Source organism: Phocoena phocoena, chromosome 8 (genome assembly GCF_963924675.1).
Source record: "Phocoena phocoena chromosome 8, mPhoPho1.1, whole genome shotgun sequence".
NCBI classification, from domain to species: Eukaryota; Metazoa; Chordata; class Mammalia; order Artiodactyla; family Phocoenidae; genus Phocoena; species Phocoena phocoena.
In genome coordinates, this window is record NC_089226.1 from 97730683 (window position 1) to 97748649 (window position 17967).

Consider the following 17967-nt stretch of genomic DNA (forward strand, 5'->3'; position numbering starts at 1 on the left):
CTCCTGGAGGTTCTCAGCACAGTTTTAGAGAAAACAGAAACCCACAGTAAAGATTTGCTGTATTGTGAGAGAGAGAGGAAAAGAAGGAGGGGGCAGAGAGGAGATAGAAGAGAATTAAGGAGGAAGAAGAAGGCAGAATTTAGAAATGCTGATGGGACAACGTGATGCAGAATTGGTGACTATAGGAAAGGGGAGGTGGACAAGTGGCCAGAAGCCCACAGCCCAGGAACCAAGGATCCTCACTCTCCCTTAAAGCCCCCAAGGTCAAGGCTGTGTTTATCAGCTACCGTTTACTGAGCACATACCATGTGCTTAGCTGTCCTTAATACATCAGGGTGTCCTCACAGTAACCCTGAGGGCTACAGTGGAAGACATGGTAATGCCGAGAAGTTAAGTTTCTTCTGAGCTCCCAGAGTTATTGAGCCATCATGTAGCGGGAACCCAGCAGCCTGATTCCAGAGCACTGTGGTACAGTGGTGTTCATAACAGTTACCCAGATCATTGAGATGGCTGCTTTATTTGTGTTGCGCGTGTCTTTTTTTTTTTTTTTTTTTTTGCGGTACGCGGGCCTTTCACTGCTGTGGCCTCTCCCGTTGCGGAGCACAGGCTCCGGACGCGCAGGCTCAGCGGCCATGGCTCACGGGCCCAGCCGCTCCGTGGCACGCGGGATCCTCCCGGACCGGGGCACGAGCCCGTGTCCCCTGCATCGGCCGGCGGACTCTCAACCGCTGCGCCACCAGGGAAGCCCCTGCACGTGTCTTTTTTAAAGAAACGTGTGACCCGATGTAGAAATCTTTGCATCAAAAACATTTGATGTGAAGAACAGAATTGCAGAATGGACCAGCTCGCCTCAGAGCTGGATGGTGCCTTGCAGTCGTCCAGGCCAGTGTCTTTGAGTTCAGCCACCTCAAGCAGGGTTGTGGAACTGTCTGCAGTGCTGCCTGTGCTTGTATCAATATATGCTTAAAGCTGGAGCCCTGGGCTCTAGTTTCCCTGATGCTACAAGTAGTGCGCATTCTTGAGCAAGTCACCCTGCTGTTCTGAATCTCCATGTTCTTATCTCAAGATTGAAGGGAGTGGATGTCATCTTGGCCAAAATGGTTTGGTTTATGTCACAACCAGTCAAATAATGTGATAGAAAGAAGAGAGGGGGGATAGTAGAGACTGGAAATCTGAAAATTTCCCTTGGGGTTGGAATACAGGGAAGAGGGTCTTCGTTGAAATGTCTTGATACTGTGAAATATTATTTGTATTATCTGGAACTGAGACCTTTAGATGTAGCAAATGATCAGCTTATTCCTGATATCTAAAACAAATATTAAATGCTGCTGTTTAAAAGGGCAATTTAGAAGAGTATCAGATCACTGTTGGAATTAACTGTCATGGAGAACAGTTCAGATCCTAAAAAATTATGGCCCTAAGGTTTATTCTTTTCTCCTTTTTTTCCTGCATAATGATAAGTTTTCTCCCTGCTGTGCAATGATGGAACTGCACCGGACTCTGATATAATGGAAGTATTTTTAGTGGGTCGCATTGAAACATCAATGTCCCCAGTCATTCTTAATGAAAGGTGACTACAAGTATCTTATTCCATCAGTGCCCACTGTGTGTTTTTAAAATAGAGCCTCATCCAGTTTCTGGTCTTCGTGTTGTCTTCGTGGGTGTGACGCACGTTGCTCTTACCTGGAAGAATGATAACATCACTGACACCTGCCGGATGTTCCTTGAAGGAAGCCAGGAGTCGACTCAAAACTTAGCACTCAATATTTCAGACCTGAAGCCGGGGATTCAAAACCACGTCACCCTGTATCTTTCAAATAAGTCACAGAGTGACCCTCTGGTTACAGAAAATAGCTTAGGTGAGTTACAAAAGTGGGCTTCTGATCTGCCTTGCTGGTTTTGACTTTCAGTAACTTATAGTTAAGAAAAATTGTTCTTATAATTTGTACGGAGTTTCGAATTTATAGAGGTCTTCTCCACATTTTAGTTTGACCTCCACGAGTGTGTGAGGAAGGAGGGGAAAATGTTCTTATTTTACAGGTCAGCACAGTGAGTGTTGAAACTTTTTGGAGCCTGGCATCCAGGAAAGTAGCTGGGCCCTTTAGCTTCTTAAACTTTCGGTTGGGGGGCTTCCCTGGTGGCACAGTGGCTGAGAGTCCGCCTGCCGATGGAGGGGACGCGGGTTTGTGTCCCGGTCTGGGAAGATCCCACATACCACAGAGTGGCTGGGCCCGTGAGCCATGGCCGCTGAGCCTGCATGTCCGGAGCCTGTGCTCCGCAACGGGAGAGGCCACGACAGTGAGAGGCCTGCGTACCGCAAACAAAACAAAACAAAACAAAACAAACTTTCGGTTGGATAGATAACAGATGTGTTAACCCAAGTAGGCCCGCTGGAGGAACTTAACCGCATCCATTGAGAAAAGGGCTGCTTATCAGGCAAATCTAGCAGGTGTCTTCTGCATTGACAGTGGAGTAGTCATTTGCAGACTTCATAGGATTTTCAGGGGTAACCCTGTGAATTGAGAACAAGTACTCAATCCCCATTTTACACATAAGGAAACAGATGTACAGAGTAGGTGTCAGGATTCTTGATGGCAGGTGACAGAATCAGACTTGAAATAGCTTAGACTAAAAGAGCAACTGCTTGGCTCGTGTATATTTCCCCACCAGGGGCAGCAAGGCCTTGAAGGAGGAGAGGAGGTGACTCTTGTCTGTCTTTCCTGCTTCTTTCTTTTTACCAACTTTCCCCTGGTTCAGCGGTTCTGCTCGTTTCACCCTCTCTCAGCAGGGGACTGGTCCAGGGAAAGACTTCCTTGAGTGGGCTCTGCTTAGCCAAGTGTGAATCATGAGATTGTCCTGGAAATCCATGTTTGGAGTTGGGTGGGAGACGATGGTTTCTTGAAGGAAGCTGGGGAGAGATGCAAATCGCTGAGTTGGAGAGAGAAGCACAGATATCTGCGGTGCTACCTGGGCTAAAAGTGCAAAGTGCAATACCTGCCCCAAATCGGGACCCTTTCACAGAGAACGAACGTGCGGACACGGTGGAGGGGAAGAGGGGGTGGGATGAATTGGGAGATTGGGATTGACATATCTACATTACCATGTGTAAAACAGATAGCTAGTGGGAACCTGCTGTATAGCGCAGAGGACTCAGCTCCGTGCTCTGTGGTGACATAGATGGGTGGGATGAGGGGGGTGGGGTGGGAGGGAGGTCCAAGAGGGAGGGGATACATGTATACATACAGCTGTTTCACTTTGTAGTACAGCAGAAACTCACACAACACTGTAAAACAACTATACCCCAATTAAAAAAAAGAAAAGGCAAAAAAACTCACCAAACCCCCAAATCAGGGCCCTTTCAGGAGCATGTGTATCTCTGGGGGAGAAAGGGAACAGGTGTTTGTGGAGTCCCAGCTGTGGGTACTGTCTGATGTGTCGTCTTACGGTGGGGAGGGCACCGGCGCTGACAGAAGACAGGGATGCACTTCTGTCGCAGGTAATGTCTTTGCCTTTTGTGTTTGAAACAGATGCCAGCAACACAGACCGCTTTCTGCAGCCACCCAGGAGCCCCACTGCCCCTGGGTACAAATACGGACTTGAATCTGCAGCCCCGTCCTCTGACCCTTCTCTGCCCCAAGACACCACGGAAGTCCTGCTTTTTGGGTTAAAGTCTGACACGTGGTACAAGGCCACTGTTTATCCTCGAGCAGCGAATGGTGTGGAAGGACAGCCCCGCACCACAGAGTTTAAAACAAGTATGTTGAATTTTGTAAAGTGGCTTCAGCCAGAGTTTTCTAGCACAGAGTTTGTCTTCTGTGATTCTGGTTCTGAGTTATCTCTTGCTTCATAAGTAGTTTTGTTGCGGGAGAGAGTTTTCTGGAAGAGGTTTTGGACAGAGCAGATCCAGTGAGTTTCTTCTTAACTCTGTGGCCAAGACCCTTCTTTCCTTGAGCTCATTACAACGTACCTGCTCATTTCCTTGAACAGCTACCATGTGCAGATGCTAGGGGCTACCTCATTCTTTCTTTCATAGCTCTGCATACTGGCCAACGAGACAAACTGGCATAATGTTTTTCTCTTGTAACTTGATATTCATTTTGTCCATGTTGGTTAAGTATTTTCCCCTTGAGAGAAGAAAATGAGTTTCCTTTTTCGGCCTGAACTTGGAAGGCATACTGACCTTCCTGTGATACTTGCTGACATGCACGTTGCTGCTTTCTACCTATAATTTGTCCGCACTCCCACTCTGTAAATTGAACAGTTTTAGAGACTTTTTGGATTGGTGCTGATGAGGGGGTAAAGAATGGTTCCTACCCTCAGGGAATTGCAGTATAGATGGGGAATCAAGGCAAACATACATGGGAAAGCACACGGTCAGGCTCTGTGGGTTCAGGAACAAATGCTGTAGCCTTGCAGCTGTTGGGGGCTTGCTTGCAGGCAACACAGACTGACTCGGGTTATCTTATCCAACAATATCTCTGTTCTATATATGACAGTCTCTTTTCTGTACAGCAGAAGCTAACACCACCATCATATTTGTAAGTCAGATACACTCCAATAAAAATTAAAACAAACAAACAAACCCCCAAAATATATCTGTTCTGAAAGGCTGTCATAGATCCATAGAATGGAGGGAGTAAGGATGGAGGCTGGAGGACCAAGGACAGAAAACAGTCGAGCATCCAGGGAACTCTGGGGGGCTGGTCCGTGCTGGAGCTGGTGACACTCCCTCAGGATCCTAGGGTGGAGAGGGTGTCCTGTTGCTTTCTAGATGGCTGTGCTGGGGAAGGGAGCCGCTGTCCCTCCAGCTTCCACATGGGTGATAGGCACTTCCTCCCTACAAGGGGGATTGGGATGCCTTTTGGAAGAGGGACTTGGATGCTGGACAGGCAGCCCATGGTCACTGGGCACTAGAATGCCCACTAAGTGCTGTGGACATGGGAAGGCTGGAGCCTGATTTTAACATTAAGTCCCAAAGGAAGGCCTCTTCTACAGGGAGGATCTGAACTTTCTTTGAAGGGAGGATAGGATTTGGATAAATGGAGAGGAAGCGGAGGACGTGTCAGCCGAGGCGACGTCATGAGTGAGAGTGCAGGTGATGGATGCTGAGGTACAGAAGTGGAGAGGCACTGGGACTAGGTAACATCTCAGGGACTCTGATGATTCTGGAGGGGTTGATTCATTTCCCAGAGAGATGGTATATGTGTGTTTTGAGAGCTGCTCTCTCTTTTGGAGGGGCTGGGAGGATGTGCTATAGGACACCTGGGGGCAATTTTTGGCTGGGGGAGGAGTGGAGGGAAGGGACTCCTCCAGGGGTGCCATTGACAGTGGTGGGGCTGTCCTACATACAGGATTCTTGTGCAGGGAGGTGAGTGGGGCTGGAATCTGGTCTCTGGGTCTTTCACCAAGCCGCACACCCCGGGGCAGAGCCATCCAGAGGAGGGCCTTTTTGCCTCATCCTGCTAAAAGCGGCCTGTGGAGTAGTGTGGACCTGGGGTTCCCTGCTTTTTAAAGTGATTTGAGTGGAATTAAAGTAATAGCGATTGCATTTTTGGCTTTTGGTCATGTGGATATACACAAAGTCTGGTTGGTGTTGACCTAGTGTTTAATAAATAATAATAATATTATATAATATATACTACTATAATAATTATATTATAGACTTAACCCTCTCTATGTTGTGTGTGTACGTATATGTGTGTGTATACTCATGTGTACACACACACACACACACACACACACACACAGATACACATACATGTATGGTACCAGGCACTTTTCAAGTGACTAATTAGGTGGGATGGAGCTAAGGACACCATCAGAGGTTGTTGAGACGCCTGAGACTAGTCATGATAGGAAATTACATCCAAGGCTGAAGAGTAAGGGGGAGGAGATGGTGTTTCTGGAGCCGAGCGAGGGCTGGGGCAGTGGAGGACACAGCTATGTCAGAACAGGTGACCCAGAGCAGGAGGCGGTGAGGAGAAAGACTCCCAGCTGCTTTCTCCTCCAGCCCCCCAGTAGCGTGCCCCTATCGCTCACTGGTGGAACCTGGTCCCAGGCCACCTGGCAGAGTCTCTTACCCCCCACCCGTGCACCAGTGATGCAAGGTACAGGGCTCAGCCTCCCCGGGGCACAGAGCAGGCAGGAGAAGGACAGAGGGTGGATTGGGAGAGCGGGGTGGGCAGGTGGTGAGTAACTAGCGCTCCTGTGTTACCTTCTGTTGAGATAGGATCATTATCCTGACTTTATAGATGAGGAAACTGAGCTCGGTGATTTTCCTAAGATCCACCTGCCTATTCAAGGAGAGCTGACCTTGGAACCCAGACCTGCCTCATGTGAAAGTCTGTGATCTTTACTTGATCATGTAGAGAGTATAGTGTTCATTCTTGGATGGGTGCATGCTTGAGACCTTTTGGGGTCACCCAGCACCTAGGGGGGCATGTGTAGAGTCCATGTTGTTGTTTGAGGAGTCTGTCGCATCTCTAAGCGTCAGCTCACAAGAAGAGCGTAGAGTAACTATGCAGTTGCAATTGGCCAGGTCGTTTTCTTCACTGAAGATGCTGCCTGACTTTGGCTGGGACCGCCCTACACTCAGGTATGTTGCGTTAAATGGTGGAGAGTAGGAAGGAAGAACCGCTAAGAGTGTTTCTTAGATTAGATGACGTTCCTTGATGACAGCATCTCTCCCTCTCTCTGTCTCTTTCTGTCTGGCTTGGCCATTCTGGTGGTTGTTAACTCCTCTTGTGTCTTTGCAGATTCCAGTCAGGTGTTTGACATCAAAGTTGTGAACATCAGTGCCACAGGCTTGACCCTGACCTGGAAAATCAATGAGAATGAGTCATCTTCTGTCTATACCTACAAGATACAAGTTGCTGGCGAGACAGATCCCTTCAATCTCACTGTCCATGAGACTCGTGCCGTCATCACCCCACTCAACTCGAGCACGTTATACAACATCACGGTGTGGCCTTTCCCTGACAACAGTTCTGAGGGCATACCGGGCTTTCTCCAGGTGTACACCCGTGAGTCCACTCATTGCTTTGCTAACCTTTCTTGCCTGCCTGCTATGCACCAGGCGCAGATACAAGACAAATTCTGTTCCTGCCCTTGAGGAAAGCACAGCTCACCTGTGGGTCCACAGGGACTCTTACCACCTTCAGGATGTGTGATCTTATGACGGTGACCGTTGATTGACCCTGCCCACAGGCCCAGCGTCGCGTGACGGGCTTTCCTTGCATGGTCTCATTTAATGTTCACAAATCTGTGACATGGCACTGGCCTCATTTTATGGATGAGGAAGCCAAGGCCGAGAGAGATGCTATGGGCAGGTGTCAGACCTTGTGAGTGTCAGAGGTGGGATCGGACAGCTGGGCTCTCTCAGCTCTAGCCTGTGCTGGTGACAGCGATTCTAGTGTGCTAGCGACAGGGAGCAAGTTGATACATGGAGACAAAAAGAACCTGGTTATTCATGTCCCTTTGTCCTTTGGATGCTGACGTTATAAGGAAATAGGACACAGCTATGTCTTGTCTTTTCTTTCTTTTGATCCAGCTGTCTCTTAAAGACAAGATGTTAGGCAGCAGATAAAAACCATTCTGTTCCAAGGACGGTCCAATAATTAAAACAATAATGGTGTGCCAGTAGAGTAGTAATGTAATAATATAGTAATATCGGCTTTGCACCGTACCACGAGCTTTACATGTATTGTAGTGGTCTTCACGGTAGGTGTTAGGATGCCTGTCTTACAGATGAAAAGACTATAGCTCAGCACAGCTGAAGAGTTTGCCCAAGACCACAGAGCTGGTAAGCAGCAGGGCAGGGACTTGGACCCAGGGGTGCCTGGCTCTGGACCCAGGGCTCATCCCACCGGAATACTTTATTCGAGTGTCTGTTGCTTTCCAAGAAGCACACCTTAGGCATTCTTACAAATGTCTTCTGACTGGGTCTTTGGAGTAAATGAAATCTGCTTTTCTTTTCTTCACCTGTTACTTTTTTTTTTTTTACTGTTTAATCTCTCTATTAGTTAGGATCAGGTTCATTGTGAGTAACAAATTCCCCAAGTATCCAAGACAGGAGTTTATTTCTCTCTCATTATAAAAGAAGCCCAATGCTAGGCAGGATGGGATGGTTAGCTACCGCTCAGTTGCAAGAAACAGAAACCATGAGCTATTTTAAGCTGAAGAGGATCTTATCTTGGGAACTGAGCGTTTATAGAATCATTGGAAGTGCTGGTGTGTTAGTTTGCTAGGACTGCCATAACAAGTATGGCACATTGGGAGGCTTAAACAATAGAAATCGACTCTCTCACAGTTCTGGAGGCAAGAAGTCTGAGATCAGGTGATTCAGGCTTGGTTTCTTCTGAGACCTCCCGTCCTGGCTTTGTAATGGCCGGCTTCTCCCTGTGTCTTCATGTGATTCTCCTTTGGTCTGTGCATGTCTGTGTCCTAATCTCTCTTTTTTTTAAAAATTTTATTGAAGTATAGTTGATTTACAATGTTGTGTTTAATTTCTGCTGTACAGCAAAGTGATTTAGTTATACATAAATATATTCTTTTTCATATTCTTTTCCATTATGGTTTATCACAGGATATTGAATATAGTTCCCTCTAATCTAATAAGGATACTAGTCATAATGGATTGGATTAGGACCCACCTTAATGGCCTCATTTTACCTTAATCACCTCTTTAAAAATCCTACCTCCAAATATAGTCAGATTCTGAGGTACTGATGGTTAGGACTTCAACATATGAATTTTGGGGGGACACAATTCAACTCATAACATGTGGGGTGCAGCTTTAGGCTGGGATCCAGAAATGACTCCCAGCCTAAGGGTGCAGAACTCCCCATCCAGGGAGTCCCCAACTGTGTCACTGTCGGCAGCCCTGGCTGTAGCTGTTGGCTCCAGGAATGTACTGAGCTGCCGTCCTGGCATCAGGAAGCTGCAGCCACTGCCACATTGTTGGTTCTATAGCCAGGCAGCCTGAGCTGCAGGCATCACACCCACATTCCAGTTACAAGAAGGAGGAAGGATAAAAGGTAACGCTCCATCCTTTAAGGATGCTTCTTAGGAGCCATATGGTCCTTATACTCACATCCCATTGGCCAGAACTTAGCCTAGTAGCAAGGGAGGCTGGGAAATGTAGTTTTTCTTTCCAATAGCCGTGTACACTGCTAAGAATCTGGGGGTGTATGATTAAGGAAAACGGAGGGGGGAATGGATTTTGGGGGTCAACAGCAGCCTCTGCTGCACTTCCTTAAACAGAGACTCTGGAAGGCTAAGTAATGTATACAACATAGGCAGCCAGCAGTGGCCAAGGTCCTCCAGTGCCTGAGCCCTTGACCCATGAGAATTTACGCCTCTTCTCATTTCCTTTGAATGACTTTGTACAACTTAAACACCAGTTTCTGCACTCCTGTGGCCAAGTTTTCTCTTGTTGGTTAGAAACATGAGTTTCTGAGGGGCTTGTGTTGTAGGTGATAATACAAAAAAGAGAAAAAGAGAGGTTGGGTGTCCCAAGTGTACGTTTAATCTCATTGTAAATATTTTGTGAGGTTCAGTCACCCTTGTCTTCTGGAGAAATAGATTCTTAATCTAGTCATTTACTTTCTACCCACAGCCCCCAGTCCAGTTTCTGACTTTCGAGTGACAAGTGTCAGCACAAGGGAAATTGGCTTAGCATGGAATAGCAATGACTCTAATTCCTTTGAGATATATATCACACCGGATGAAGTTGGTCGTCAAACAACGACCGAACAAAGTATTGTCATTGGTGGCTTATCCCCTGGAACCGAGTATCGTTTTGACATATTTCCACAAGGACCAAATGGGACTAAAGGGGATTCCCAAACAGTTTACAGTACAACTGGTAAGCAAATAGGTTGTATTTTCTGAGAAACAGTCATGTTTCTTAAGGGAAATCAGTATAATTTATAAATGTCAAATTTTCCAAATATTGCTTTTCTTTTAATTATCTAAGAAAAACTTTTTAACAAGTTTATAATGACAGCAATGCATATTCATTATATAAAATACAGACAAGCAAAAAGAAAAATCACATGTAAACCAACAACCAGAGATAATAACTAATAGCTTTTGATGCGTGATGTTTTAGAATTTTAAGGTATAGAAAGGTGTGTATGTGTATATATATTTTAACAAATATTAAAATCCTGTACATGTGTTATCTGGTTTTTTTCATTTCAAGTTTATTATGACTATTCTTCCCTATTAGCATAAATATTTCTGCAGGATAATTTTTTTTCTTTATTAAATATCTTTATTGGATATAATTGCTTTACAATGGTGTGTTAATTTCTGCTTTATAACAAAGTGAATCAGTTATACATATACATATGTCCCCATATCTCTTCCCTCTTGTGTCTCCCTCCCTCCCACCCTCCCTATCCCACCCCTCTAGATGGTCACAGAGCACCGAGCTGATCTCCCTGTGCTGTGTGGCTGTTTCCCACTAGCTATCTGTTTTACGTTTGGTAGGTTATATATGTCCATGCCACTCTCTCACTTTGTCCCAGGTTACCCTTCCCACACCCCGTATCCTCAAGTGCATTCTCTGTAGGTCTGTGTCGTTGTTCCCATCTTGCCCCTAGGTTCTTCATGACCATTTTTTTTTCTTTTTTTTTTAGATTTCATATATATGTGTTAGCATACGGTATTTGTTTTTCTCTTTCTGACTTACTTCACTCTGTATGACAGACACTAGGTCTATCCACCTCACTACAAATAACTCAATTTTGTTTCTTTTTATGGCTGAGTAATATTCCATTGTATATATGTGCCACATCTTCTTTATCCATTCATCTGTTGATGGACACTTAGGTTGCTTCCATGTCCTGGCTATTGTAAATAGAGCTGCAATGAACATTTTGGTACCTGACTCTTCTTGAATTATGGTTTTCTCAGGGTACATGCCCAGTAGTGGGATTGCTGGATCGTATGGTAGTTCCATTTTTAGTTTTTTAAGGAACCTCCATACTGTTCTCCATAGTGGCTGTATCAATTTACATTCCCACCAACAGTGCAAGAGGGTTCCCTTTTCTCCACACCCTCTCCAGCAATTATTGTCTGTAGATTTTTTGATGATGGCCATTCTGACTGGTGTGAGGTGATATCTCATTGTAGTTTTGATTTGCATTTCTCTAAAGATTAATGATGTTGAGCATTCTTTCGTGTGTTTGTTGGCAATCTGTATATCTTCTTTGGAGAAATGTCTATTCAGGTCTTCTGCCCATTTTTGGATTGGGTTGTTTGTTTTTCTGACAATGAGCTGCATGAGCTGCTGGTATATTTTGGATATTAATCCTTTGTCAGTTGCTTCATTTGCAAATATTTTCTTCCATTCTGAGGGTTGTCTTCTCTCCTTGTTTATGGTTTCCTTGTCTGTGTAAAACCTTTTAAGTTTCATTAGGTCCCATTTATTTATTTTTGTTTTTATTTCCATTTCTCTAGGAGGTGGGTCAAAAAGGATCTTGCTGTGATTTATGTCATAGAGTGTTCTGCCTACGTTTTCCTCTAAGAGTTTGATAGTGTCTGGCCTTACATTTAGGTCTCTAATCCATTTTGAGTTTATTTTTGTGTATGGTGTTAGGGAGTGTTCTAATTTCATTCTTTTACGTGTAGCTGTCCAGTTTTCCCAGCACCACTTATTGAAGAGGCTGTCTTTTCTCCACTGTATATTCTTTCCTCCTTTATCAAAGATAAGGCGACCATATGTGCGTGGGTTTATCTCTGGGCTTTCTATCCTTTTCCATTGCTCTATATTTCTGTTTTTGTCCCAGTACCATACTGTCTTGATTACTGTTGCTTTGTCTGAAGTCAGGGAGCCTGATTCCTCCAGCTCCGTTTTTCTTTCTCAAGATTGCTTTGGCTATTCGGGGTCTTTTGTGTTTCCATACAAATTGTGAAATTTTTTGTTCTAGTTCTGTGAAAAATGTCATTGGTAGTTTGATAGGGATTGCATTGAATCTGTAGATTGCTTTGGGTAGTAGTCATTTTCACAATGTTGAGTCTTCCAGTCCAAGAACATGGTATATCTCTCCATCTATTTGTAATTTCACTTTCAGATTTTTCATCATTAGTGTATAGGAATGCAAGAGGTTTCTGTGCATTAATTTTGTATCCTGCTACTTTACCAATTCATTGATTAGCTCTAGTAGTTTTCTGGTAGCATCTTTAGGATTCTCTATTTATAGTATCATGTCATCTGCAAACAGTGACAGCTTTACTTCTTCTTTTCTGATTTGAATTCCTTTTATTTCTTTTTCTTCTCTGATTGCTGTGGCTAAAAATTCCAAAACTATGTTGAGTAATAGTGGTGAGAGTGGACACCCTTGTCTTGTTCCTGATCTTAGGGGAAATGGTTTCAGTTTTTCACCATTGAGGATGATGTTGGCTGTGGGTTTGTCATATATAGCCTTTATTATGTTGAGGAAAGTTCCCTCTATGCCTCCTTTCTGGAGGGTTTTTTATAATAAATGGGTGTTGAATTTTGTCCAAAGCTTTCTCTGCATCTATTGAGATAATCATATGGTTTTTCTCTTTCTGTTTGCTAATATGGCTTATCACACTGATTGATTTGCGTATATTGAAGAATCCTTGCATCCCTGAGATAAACCCCACTTGATCATGGTGTATGATCCTTTTAATGTGCTGTTGGATTCTGTTTGCTGGTATTTTGTTGAGGATTTCTGCATCTGTGTTCATCAGTGATATTGGCCTGTAGTTTTCTTTCTTTGTGACATCCTTGTCTGGTTTTGGTATCAGGGTGATGGTGGCCTCATAGAATGAGTTTGGGAGTGTTCCTCCCTCTGCTATATTTTGGAAGAGTTTGAAAAGGAGAGGTTTTCGCTCTTCTCTAAATGTTTAATGGCATTCGCCTGTGAAGCCATCTGGTCCTGGGCTTTTGTTTGTTGGAAGATTTTTAATCACAGTTTGAATTTCAGTGCTTGTGATTGGTCTGTTAATATTTTCTATTTCTTCCTGGTTCAGTCTCGGAAGGTTGTGCATTTCTAAGAATTTGTCCATTTCTTCCAGGTTGTCCATTTTATTGGCATAGAGTTGCTTGTAGTAATCTCTCATGATCTTTTGTATTTCTGCAGTGTCAGTTGTTACTTCTCCTTTTTCATTTCTAATTCTATTGATTTACATCTTCTCCCTTTTTTTCTTGATGAGTCTGGCTAATGGTTTATCAATTTTGTTTATCTTCTCAAAGAACCAGCTTTTAGTTTTATTGATCTTTCCCATCGTTTCCTTAATTTCTTTTTCATTTATTTCTGATCTGATCTTTATGATTTCTTTCCTTCTCTGCAGGATAATTTTAATACCTGCCTGACATTCCATTGTCTAAATCAGGAGTCAGCGGATAAAAATGGCCCATGGGCCAAATCTGGCCCACTGCCTGTTTTTTTATAGAGTTAAGTTTTATTGGAACACAACCATGCTCATTTCTTTATATAAAGTCTATGGCTTCTTTTGTTCTAGAAATGAGTAGTTGCCACAGAGAATAAGTGGCCTGCAAAACCTAAAATATTTACTCTGTGTTCCATATGGAAAAAGTTCGCTGACCCCTTGGTTAGATCAGTGGTCCTCAAAGTGTGGTCCAGGGATCTCTGGGAGTCCCCTAGATTCTTTCAAGGGGGTCTGTAAGGTATTATTATTTTTAAGAATTTATTTATTTAATTTAATTATTTTTGGCTGCGTGGGGTCTCTGTTGCTGCTTGCGGGCTTTCTCTAGTCGTGGTGAGCAGGGGCTACTCTTTGTTGCAGTGTGCGGGCTTCTCATTGCGGTGGCTTCTCTTGTTGCGGAGCACGGACTCTAGGCACATGGGCTTCAGTAGTTGTGGCTCTCGGGCTGTAGAGCGCAGGCTCAGTAGTTGTGGCACACAGGCTTAGTTGCTCCGTGGCATGTGGGATCTTCCCGGACCAGGGCTCGAACCTGTGTCGCCTGCACTGGGAGGCAGATTCTTAACCACTGAACTGCCAGGGAAGCCCTGTGAGGTATTATTACCATAATAATATGGGAATGCTATTTGGCTTCTTCGCTCTCATTCTCTCATGATGAGTGTACAGTGGAGTTTTCTAGATGCTCTATGACATGGGATGAGATCATTTTTCTGTTGGCTAATGGAATGCATGCTTGTGTATTCTTATGTTTTAAATATTTTCCCCATTAAAAATTTTCTATTACAGCATACATAAATGTAACCTAAATAAATAAAAATTCTCTGAGAGCCTTAATAATTTTTAAGAAGATAAAGGGGTGCTGAAACCCTAAAGTTTATAAATATTTAACTACTCCCCTATTGTTGGACAGGTAGATTATTTATAGTCTTTCATAAACAACATTGTGATACAGTAGTTTTGTTAGTTCTATGAGGCCTATTGATATTGATAAAAATATTTCATGAAAACTATTGCTCATTATTGTTTTTAAAATTTGAAATGAAATTTTTGGGAAAGCTTGGAAAACATACAGTATTCCCTGATCTTTGATTGCAAGGGAATTGAAATCTTTTCCACAGAAGGGAGGAATAAAGAAACGAGACTGATTCCTTGAGCCACGTGTGAAGTCATTTGGACTCTTGAGATTCTCCTTGTGTAGGTTTCTTCAACTCTGTTGGTTGGGTTAAGCACTGATAGCTACTAGGAAGATCTACTTCCAAAATATGCGGACTGCTAAAATGCATCCCTCAGATGAAGTGCAGTAATTCCTTTTCAAGTCTGAATTTCAGATTAGACTTTTGAGGTAGGGTCGTAGTATCAACATATATTTTTTTCTTTCTTTTTGAGAATGTTGCTAATGGTAAAGGCATCACCATTGTGGGGTCCCTTTGATATTGTATGACTTGCCAACGGCCAGAATTTAATGTAATAATAACATAATGTACTAGGGGTCTGCAAATGGCTGGGCTGTCATCCTGTATTTAAACATTTTGGACACAACTCCGTGAGGTAGGGACTATTATCATCTCTATTTTATAGGGTAGGAAATGGGGACTCTGTGAACTTAAGTAACTGGCCCAGGGTGGCAAGGTAGTGAACTGGCCTCTGTCTGACTTTGAAGACTGAGGTCTTAACAAGAGTGTGGACTGTACTTTGATATGTTGCAGCTGCAAAAGTAATTTAAGCCTATTCATAAGGAGAAGGCATCTCTTGTACTATTGCCTGTAATTGTCCGGTTGAATGGAAATCAAGAAGAGTTGTAATAAGGTACTAGACTCTTAGGGCATTACCATTCTATTATTGACCAATGTTCATTATTATTGGGGAGAATAAATGTAACAGCATTAAAGGCAATTTTGAAAAAGGGAAACAAATACCGTATGACCCAGCAGTTCCACTCCTACATGTATATATATTTCCAAAGGAATTGAAAGCAGGGCCTTGAACAGTTATCTCCGCACCAATGTTCATAGGAGCATGACTCACGATAGCTAAAAGGTGGAGGCAACCGAGTGTCCATCAACAGAGGAATGGATAGACAAGATGTGGTATATCCATATGATAGAATATTATTTAGCCATAAAAAGGAACGAAGTACTGAGACATGCTAGAGTGTGGATAAATCTTGAAAACATTATGCTACGTGAAAAAAGCTGGACATAGAAGGACAACTACCATATGAATCCACTTATATGAGATGCCTAGAATAGGCATGTTCACAGAGACAGACGGTAGAAGAGAGGGGCTGGGAGGAGGGAAGAAGGAGGGTTGTTGTTTCATGGCAACAGAGTTCGTATTGGGGATGATGAAATGTTTTGGGTACAGATGATGGTGGTGGTGACACAACACTGTGAATGTATTTAATGCTACTGAGTTGTACGCTTACAAATGGTCAAAATGATAAATATTATGTTGTGTGTATTTTACCACCACGAAAAGGCAGGGAGACAAAAAGAACTCCACTCTTCTAACCCAACTGAATTCCTTTTCTGTCTGTGTCCGTGGTCATATATTTAGTTTATATCACCGTAATTATTATATGAATTCTTTTATTTTGTATTTGAACTTTTTCTTTTAACTCCATATATATCATAACTTCCCTCCTGTAGTTGTTATGGTTTTCATGTTTTTAGTGGCTGCAGACTATTTCATTTTGTAGCCAGATCACAGTGTATATATAGCCCTTCCCTTTTTATGGAATATTATTTGTACTATTTTTATGTTTAAGGAAAACTGCTGTCTTTCATGGCCTTCTGTCTGTGGAGTCCCTTTAACATCAGGAATCCAGTGGTAGGGAAAGAAGATTCTCAGTTACCTTCCTTTAAGGAGAACCTGCTTAAAAATTAATTTTTGAGCAGATGGTACATGCATGTGGTGCAAAAATTTTTAAAGTACAAAGGGTTTTACTGTGAAAATGTTCCCCTCTTTTGTCCCCTATCTACTCAACTGGCCTCTTCAGAGGTGACCTTGGTTACTGGGTAAAGAGAGAAAAGTTTCGTAAGCAAGGGCAGAAAAGAGGTCCTGTTATCCAGTTGTTTCTGGGATCTGTGCGTTCATATTGCAGCTGGTTCAGTGTGTAGAGATGAGATGATCCGAGTACAGAACCCAGAGGACTCTGGGTGATATCACTCTGACTCCCAGCTCTGAGCGTGGAGGGCATGTGTGCTTTTTCCCTTCGTCACTCCAGCCTCAAATGCTCCCACTTGGTGGCAGCTCTATTTCAGTTTTGCTCTTCAGTATGCCTGTCTATGTTATAGAAAGATGTTTGCTTTGGAGGGAGTGATTAAAAAAAACCTACTTATTGGGATATAGTACACATACTGAAAAGCACACACATCCTAAATGTATAGTTTGATGAATCTTGACAAACAGCACCCATCTGGTCACTAGAACTCAGATCAAGAAACTGGCCATGATTTCCACCCCAGAAGACCCCTGAAGGGGGCATCTCTATGACAAAAGCAAAAGACCAGAAAACGATAGGATAAGCTGGTAAGTTCATCTGTGTTACAGAAGAGCCAAAATTCTGGAAAGAACTGAGTGTGTGTGTGTTTCTCACCGAAGTTTTAGAGTTTGCCCTGTGTGAACTCATTTGAGGGTTTGATGGCAAAAGAGCAAGTTCTCTTGTCAGACTCTTTGGAATAAAGCTGGACGTTATATGGTCATTAATAGACTTCCTTTTTTCTTCCTTTCCTCTGACCAGACCTCAGTGCAGTGTTTGATATCCGTGTGGTTAATGTCACCACAACCGACATGCAGTTGGCGTGGCAGAATACAGACAATGTTACTGGGTACATCTACTGTGTAGTGATACAGTCTGAGCACAGCTCTAACCAGACAAATAGTTCTCATGAAGCAATCACTCTCGGGGGCCTGATCCCGGGCACCTTATATAACATCACAATCTTCCCAGAAATGAACAATTTCAGGGGGAAACCCAACTCCACTGCACGGTACACACGTAAGTGTCTTAGAACACCCTCCTAAGGGAGTAGTCTCCCTTTCACTTGGAGGATGGGAAGTAAGCATTGGTTAAATGATGGAATAAGAGGCTCTCGTGTTTCTGGGCTCCAGGGAGAACGTGAAACTGTGTAAGCTGAAAACATCGGCCTCAGCAAACGTTCTTCTGTGCTCTTGGGGCACTTGGTGCTGAGCCATATGAACTTGGAATTGTCTTCTGAAGCAGAAAGGGATCCCATAAGCGTGGAAAACATGACTATTCATTCTCTAGTCTGGAATACAGACTAGAGGAGGGTCGCCCTGTCATGTTGGCATTGGAAGATGCAGCCCAAATGAGGCACTTTGCATGCAAAAGTGAGGGAAGTACTTTGGTAATATTTGACCTAAATATATGGTAGAAATGGTAGTTCATAATGCCTTTTTCGTATGTTTTTCTCTTTCGTTAATCATATTTCAAAAACAGATAGAAATTACATCTTGAAAATATATTTCAGATAAATTATTAAAAGAAGCCTGAAAAACTTTCATTCTTTTGAGATTTAATCTGTA

The 17967-nt window shown here is 43.3% G+C and overlaps 1 protein-coding gene across 1 annotated transcript in view; it reads left to right on the forward strand.

Annotated features, from left to right (window-relative positions):
• The first annotated feature begins 835 nt into the window (after positions 1 to 835).
• PTPRJ (protein tyrosine phosphatase receptor type J) overlaps positions 836 to 17967 on the forward strand; it is a 48500-nt gene continuing 31368 nt past the window's right edge. Inside the window, exons 1-6 of the mRNA XM_065882435.1 lie at positions 836 to 863; positions 1623 to 1859; positions 3528 to 3755; positions 6756 to 7022; positions 9617 to 9865; positions 17162 to 17419. Coding sequence (XP_065738507.1) covers positions 836 to 863; positions 1623 to 1859; positions 3528 to 3755; positions 6756 to 7022; positions 9617 to 9865; positions 17162 to 17419 — 1267 coding nt within the window. The remainder of the gene's footprint in view (positions 864 to 1622; positions 1860 to 3527; positions 3756 to 6755; positions 7023 to 9616; positions 9866 to 17161; positions 17420 to 17967) is intronic.